Source organism: Wolffia australiana, chromosome 9 (genome assembly GCF_029677425.1).
Source record: "Wolffia australiana isolate 7733 chromosome 9, ASM2967742v1".
NCBI classification, from domain to species: domain Eukaryota; kingdom Viridiplantae; phylum Streptophyta; class Magnoliopsida; order Alismatales; family Araceae; genus Wolffia; species Wolffia australiana.
In genome coordinates, this window is record NC_135843.1 from 54,447 (window position 1) to 61,968 (window position 7,522).

Sequence of the window (7,522 nt, forward strand, 5' to 3'; positions counted from 1 at the left end):
TACATGTTTCTATCGTCACATGTTGTGTCATCCTGTATCGTCAATGTACGCGCCAAACATATTTCTTTTTATTTTGTTCAAATGGGGGTCCTATGTACAAGACCACCCCTAGTTAGGGCACTTGTGCCCTTACTAAGGGCACCCCTGCCCTTAGTAAGGGCTATTGCGCCCCTATAAAAGGGCGTGCGATGATGCCTTAGTTTTTCAGACCAGAAATTATTATTTGAAAGTTGTTCACGTTTTTGGTCTCACGAGGAAGAAGAAAGAGCAGGGAGAAGGAGAGGAAGGAGCAAGGGAAGAGGGAGAGGGAGGACGACCTCAGCCGCCACTGACCTGGCTCGTACGCTCTGCCCTCAGCTAACTGAGCTGCGCTCAGCGTCCGCACAACGCTCACCCCCCCCCCTTTCGTCAAGCCGCTGGCCTCTGTATCAGTTTGGCGCACTGTCGCGTTGTTGCAAATTAACGTAATCGGTCGCCCTGCATGCGAGTACCCATGGCGAGCATCTCGCCCATGTTACACAATTCCCGGTATGTGTTCTGCCATTGAGAACCTCGCTTGCCCACGTTGTTTCTGACAAAGATTAAGGGCACAATTGAAACAGAAGTAGAGTTCGGAGAGGAGATCAGATTAGAGAAAGTATAAGAGAAAGGGACTAGAAGAGAATCCCATAAAATCAACCAAGTTCATAAGGGCCTATTTATAGGAGAGAAGGAAGAAGGGGTTGTCCCTTGGCTGTTTGTAAATATGGTATGGGCAGACACTAAGTCATCATGACTACGCCTAGTCACCTGCCATTGCAACGGTAATAATGGCAGGTGTTTATAGCAGTTGAAGTATGCCTGGAGGCTTTCCAACATTCCAAGACAATCTGGCTTGTACGTTTGACGGCGGTGCAGAGTCTTGAGGCGGATTTGCTTGATGCTTCTCTTTTGCAACCCAATATGATTTCTGGGAAATATGCGAAGACAAATACATTCTAATTACTAAGTCAGATTGCAGAGCTCGAGATTGTACAGTAGAGGCTTCTAGAAGTGACGTTGCTTTGACAATTTCAAGGCACGTGATCTACTCATTGTGGAATTTGTGGGTTTGGCAGCCTTTACCGGCGTTGATCGTGCTGGCCTGTCTGCTGATCTGCGGAATTTTCTGTGTGATGCGACGCTAGTATTGGGCCCTAGTTGCCAGTTGGTGCACATCTCGCGCCGACCTGTGTTGCACTGACGTGCCGCGAGCTTGGTGTCATCTCTCGGTCGTCAAACGCTGCCAACCCAACTGACTCTTTGAGAGCTTGCTCACTGCTGATGCACTCTATGAGCTACTGCTGTCTGTATGCATTGTGGTCGCCTTGAGTCACGCCGCCCGCGACCGTTGTACTCGTGCTGCGCTCTACAACACCGCTAGACGCCGCCGTCACTACTGCCACCAGTACCTGCCACCACCTCGAGCCACATCTCACAATGCCACTCGTGACTCCTGTTGGCGGCCGCATCTGCTGCTTGACTCTGCCCGTGCCGACCCATTATTCGGTCGCTCCGTCGGATCTTGCCGATCGCTTGAGCCGCTTCGCCACTAGACGACCCTTCCAACTCATCCTCGCTTTCGACCTCCGACTATCGCTCCGACGCTGCACCGTAGCCGCTTTTTGAGCCACATCGTACCTACCTCCAGCACGCCTACGCTTAGAAGGGGTTAGGAGAGGTAAGGATGCAGCCCCATAAAAGAATAGGGTCATTGCATTCTATATTAAAGAGGTTACATCGTAGTCATGGATGTACATGGATGAGACGAGGGAAGACACCGAAGTAACGAGATGATGCATCACGCGCCTTGGTAGTGTTGCTCCTGCACCTTGGGGCCTGCTGCTCTGCCTGCACTCGTCGGTCTTGCCACTATATGCCCCTAGGTTTGGATCCTGCGGTCTCGGGCTGTGTCGTGCCATCAGACGGCTACATGCGCTTGGCTACCCCACGGGTAGTGATGGGTGCGCTATGCCCTGTTTGAGGTGCCGAACACAGTGGCATCGTGCGGACCGGGTGAGACGGGTGTCAGTGCAGGTGCTAGTGGCGCGTGGGGCATCGAGGCTGGGATGATCCGGCAGATGGCCAGCCGCCATGCCCATGGGCATGGAGCACGCCTCCCTGCTTGCACCGGCCCACGCACTAATGAAGACACCGACGAGAAAGAATGTCACCGACGAGCTACGTTGTTCCCTTTGCTCGTTAGCTATATTACATCTTTCAGGATATTTTCGTCTGCACTCCACCATGCTCCAGTTAGAATTAGGTGAGAGTTTATAGATTGAGAAAACCATGTCCCGAGTGAATTCTTAGGTATGGGTCGAGCCCGTCTGTTATGTGCGAGGGCCGACAGAGATATTATGTTCGGCACCATAGTCGTCGTCATCACTCTGACGAGGGTCAGATGGTCATCGTCAGTATCACCGGTTGCCCACCCCTGGAGCCCAAAACTCGGCGAAGACCCCATGAGTCGGGGCCTGCACGTATATCCTTCTAGGTCACTTGTCGTTACATAGTTACATACCTTGTTAGGGAATTATCGGTCGAACGTCGTCATTGACGACGTCCGACATCATCTAGGTATCCAAGCAGCTTCGTTTCGGTACCGGCCGAACGACATCCAACATGATTAGGTCTATCTAGGTTTTCAATTTTCATATGTATATTATATCACATTATTGTATCACTATTAGCAATCAAATCAACAAATGTAATGTGATCTGATATGAAAATAAATCAAATTTTGCTCAATAAACATGACCATCACAGTTTATGGGATTTGACAAATAATCATTTAAATTTTTTAATGATTTCTTGGATTTCATTGAAGCTTATAATAATTTTGATATTGAATTATTGTATTCAATAAAAATATATTTCATAATTTTACTCATTCTTTTGATTCAAAAAATATTTTATTTTTTCATATTTGCTTTTCAAAAATTTCGACAATTTATTTCACCCATAAAAATTAGAATTTCCAAATGATTTAGTTTAATAAATCCACAATAAGTATTTGAAACTGTAACCAATGTATATACAAAACCAAAAGGTGGCGTAGTGCAAGCGGTAATTCTTATTCTCAAGTAAGGGATCCAACGGATCAGATCAGTCAAACCAGTTGAATTAGATGACATGATCATTCGATCTGATCATTTGTTTCGGACCCGATCTGACTGGTTAATCTAGTTGGTTACCTGACCCCCTCAAAGTAATCGGCTTGACCCAATCTTTGGGCTAACTATCACTCAGGCTAGGAGGGTGGCCACCCAAGATGGATCGGGTCTGACCTGATCAATGGCTAGTTGCCTATGATGCGCAGGCACCTCCATGGGCAGTCTCTGGGCATTTAGTATTTTTTGTTGTATTTTAGTATAATTGTAAATTCTCATAGAAAAAATTTTAACCTTGAATTATGAACCAACAAAAATTAAAACCATAATTGCTGGTTCAGTGGGCATGAAACGCTTGAAGATAATTCAAGTTCGAAACAGTCCTATCAGGTTTTCAGCTTTTATTTTTGATAGTCAATTTTCTTTTCAACAAATTTGAATTCTCTTTTCACGGATCAACTGATCGGTCAGAAACAGCTACTGGAATTTTGAATTCTCATTTAACTTGCAGTATTTTGACTCTGATGGAATTTTCATTTATCTTTTGATTTTTTAGTTTTAGACCTTTTTATCTTTGTCGATCAGAAACAGGTACTGGGATTTGGTTTTGTCTTCTAACTTTCAGTATTTTGACTCTGATGGAATTTTCATTTATCTTTTTTATCAGAAACAAGTACCGAAATTTCGATTTCTCTTTTAACTTGCAGTACTTTAACTCTGATGGAATTTCATTTATTTATGTTTCTTTCTAGTATTAAAGCTTTTTTATCTTTCGGTCCGATCATTGATCGATCAGGCACGGATCGAGCCGTTATATGATCGGCTACTTCGATCGACCTTAGAGCTAGACCGACCTTGAGAAGCTTCTGGAGAGAGCCGGTACAGACGGGAAAGTTCTAGATCCCGCAAAATTGCGTGGTAGCCTCTCCCGTTCAATCTCCCCGCCACGGCCATAAATGCGGTCGTGAGAGAAGGGGAAGAAACTCGAATATCTTCGCTTTCAAGGCAAAGTCTCTCGAAGGTTTCCTTCCTGGTGTGGCCTGATATTCTCCCTTCTCGAGGAGGTTTCTGAACGAGAAGATGTTCGGAAGGGCGCCGAAGAAGAGCGATAACACCCGCTATTACGAGATCCTTGGCGTGCCAAAGAATGCTTCGGCGGAGGATCTAAAAAAGGCCTACCGCAAGGCCGCCATCAAGAATCACCCCGACAAGGGTGGCGATCCGGAGAAGGTGAATGCCAAGATTTTGTGACCTTTCACAATTGTTTGATCCGCGGTTACATTCATGTTATCGTCGCGCTTCGATAATTGGGTGATTCATTTGTGAAATTTGGGGGATTCAACCGTTTGTTGGACATTTTAGATCGAGTTTTCTACTTTTAGTCTCCTGGACTTCAAATTCTTCCGGCCATTGGAGCTCTATTAGGTTTCACCCACCTATTTTTTTCTGCGCTGACTGACACCGATGGTTTTCTTCTTTTCGTTTCCTTTCCACGGCAGTTCAAGGAATTGGCTCAAGCCTACGAGGTCCTGAGCGACCCTGAGAAGCGCGAGATTTACGACCAATATGGAGAGGACGCGCTCAAGGAAGGAATGGGCGGCGGAGGGGGCGGGCACGATCCCTTTGACATCTTCCAATCTTTCTTCGGAGGCAGTCCGTTTGGTGGTGCGTTGTGATCAAAACCCTGCCGTATTTCTCAAATCGATCGGAAAACTCTGCTCGCCGACCGTTCTCAAAATCCGTGTTTTCCCTCCAGGCAGTGGTGGCGGTAGCAGCCGAGGACGAAGACAGAGGAGAGGAGAGGATGTCATCCATCCTCTCAAAGTATCTCTCGAGGATCTCTACAGCGGAACGAAGAAGAAGCTATCCCTCTCCCGCAACGTCATCTGCTCCCAGTGCAAGGGGTGAGAACCGATCAAAATCTCTCCTCCGTTAGCCTTCAATTACCCTACTTCAAGCCAGCTCACAAATCTTCGTCATCGGCGATCAGCAAAGGATCGAAATCTGGTGCATCGTCGAGGTGCGCGGGTTGCCAGGGCTCCGGAGTGAAGGTGACGATCCGCCAATTGGGGCCGGGAATGATCCAGCAAATGCAGCAGCCCTGCAGCGACTGCCGAGGAACCGGAGAGACCATCAGCGAGAAGGACCGATGCCCTAATTGCAAAGGGGAGAAGGTCGTGCCGGAGAAGAAGGTCCTCGAGGTCCACGTCGAGAAGGGGATGCAACACGGCCAGAAGGTCACCTTCGCAGGAGAAGCCGACGAGGCGGTAAGCAGCTTCCAAGCCGACCGACCCATGGTTTGATTCAGATTTCGATCTCGAAATCTCAAATCTCTTCCTGGTTTTTGCAGCCCGACACGGTGACGGGAGATATCGTGTTCGTGCTTCAGCAGAAGGAGCACGCCAAGTTCAAGAGGAAGGGGGACGACCTCTTCTTCGAGCACAGTCTCTCCTTGACCGAAGCGCTCTGCGGATTCCAGCACGTCTTGACCCACTTGGACGGAAGGCAGCTGCTCCTCAAATCCAATCCCGGGGAGGTCATCAAGCCTGGTAAATGTCACAGTTTATTCAATGTTTACCTCCTCGGAGCCTGAACTCAAAGTTTCTTTGTTTGATGGCAGATCAATTCAAGGCGATAAACGACGAGGGGATGCCTATTTACCAGCGGCCGTTCATGAGGGGGAAACTCTACGTGCACTTCAACGTGGAATTCCCGGATTATCTGACGTCGGAGCAGGGCAAGGCGCTGGCGGAGATCTTGCCGAAGCCCAAGGCCTCTACCCAGCTCAGTGATATGGAACTGGACGAGTGCGAGGAGACCACTCTTCACACGGTGAACATCGAGGAAGAGATGCGGCGGAAGCAGCAGCAGCAGGCGCAGGAGGCTTACGAGGAAGATGACGATGGCCCTGGCGGACATGGCGCGCAGAGGGTCCAATGTGCGCAGCAGTGATATGATCTACTCTGACCTCTTCGTGAGAAATCCATCTACCTAAAAAATCTGTTCTTTCTTGGGGAGGGTGTCTTCTAGAATCCTTTCCATGCGCTTGCTCGCAGTATAATCTAAGATCGGATTTGTCCTGCTTGAGTCTTTTAACTAAAGATGCTTCGTCTTTGAAATTCCTCTGAGGAAGGATTTTTATCATTGATGAACGTTTGTATAGTAGAGGGCATGCATTAATGTTTGGGAGAAGGTTTGAGATCAACGCTGGTGGAACGAAGGATAAATATAAACCTCAGGGTATCAACTCAATGGGCCTACTAAGAATCAGTATCTTTTATTGTCGATTCTGGTCCATATGTAAGATCGATTGGGCGTAGTCTGATGGACCCAGTGATTCCATGTAAGTGTACTTTAAACTAGTAATCTTAGGCATAAGTTCAAAACTATATTGTGCATGTGAATCACAATTCTGATATTTATCACATATTCTACGACTTAAAAACAATATCGCCTCAGCCCTTGTCGATGAGAAATAACAGAATTACTCATGGGTTTTACCAAGAGTTCTGGATTAGAGTGAAAGCCTGAATATTTCCACCAAGTAAAAAGTAGGGCTGCAACCACAAGAATGATCCTTCTCAGACTTGCAGTGAACTGATCATTCTTATGTCAACCACAAGAATGATCATCCTCAGAATTGTAGTGAACTGATCTGAGAGCAACTTTATGTTAAGTACTAAAGACATTCAGTCCAAAAACTGCATATTGAAGTGAAAAAAATATCATACGCACGTTGTAAAATAAAAGAGGTGCGTTATTGTATTCATAGTATATGATCTTTCAGACGATCCTCCAAAAGAAATCCGTTTATGTTAATAGATTACTGACATATTTGTGTCGTATGCTAGTAATCAATTCACTATTTTTTTAAAGCAAACTCGAGAACCAATATCTTGGAGTATTAGAAGAAAACAAAATCACATCCACTACGAATATAATGCATTAGTTTTTAGAAAGTCTGAAAAAACTAGAAAAACTAGGACATACAATAGTAAAGTGTTATACTTTAAGTTGTATATTTTATTTTCTTTTTATATATTTTATAAATTATTTGATACATATTTTAGAGTGGTTTGGAGATTTTGTGGATTTTTATCGAGAGGGGGAAAATGGAAGTGGTAACATCATTTTTTGTTCAGAAATAGCTTATTTTAATCTAATAAAATTTTCACTTTGCAGGAGTACCCAATCAAACTTTTATTTTAGTGGCAAATATAAATCTAAGTTTGAGTGGGAATAACAGTTACATAGAAAAAAAATCTCATAAAGTATACTTGGGGGGTTTTTTTGTCAAGTGAAAAGATTAATAGACACGAAATTCTTTCTATATAGATTTGAGTAATACGTTTGGTCTAGAAAAGTAAAAAAAAAGTTTATTACATAAATAA

The 7,522-nt window shown here is 45.2% G+C and overlaps 1 protein-coding gene across 1 annotated transcript; it reads left to right on the forward strand.

Moving 5' to 3' along the window:
* The first annotated feature begins 4,081 nt into the window (after nt 1–4,081).
* On the forward strand, nt 4,082–6,211 carry LOC144707662 (dnaJ protein homolog 2-like). Its single transcript, XM_078580884.1, has 6 exons — nt 4,082–4,361; nt 4,631–4,796; nt 4,888–5,035; nt 5,122–5,398; nt 5,482–5,680; nt 5,752–6,211. Exons 1-6 carry the CDS (start codon nt 4,212–4,214, stop codon nt 6,081–6,083), a joined length of 1,272 nt encoding a protein of 423 aa, XP_078437010.1. The 5' UTR covers nt 4,082–4,211; the 3' UTR covers nt 6,084–6,211.
* The last annotated feature ends 1,311 nt before the right edge of the window (nt 6,212–7,522 follow it).

Bases quoted from the DNA above. Each gene is read 5' to 3' on its own strand.
- LOC144707662 (XM_078580884.1), top strand. From the start codon at position 4,212: ATGTTCGGAAGGGCGCCGAAGAAGAGCGATAACACCCGCTATTACGAG. The intron at 5,036-5,121 runs GTGAGAACCGAT...ATCGGCGATCAG, and splicing joins ATCTGCTCCCAGTGCAAGGG to CAAAGGATCGAAATCTGGTG. The intron at 5,681-5,751 runs GTAAATGTCACA...GTTTGATGGCAG, and splicing joins CGGGGAGGTCATCAAGCCTG to ATCAATTCAAGGCGATAAAC.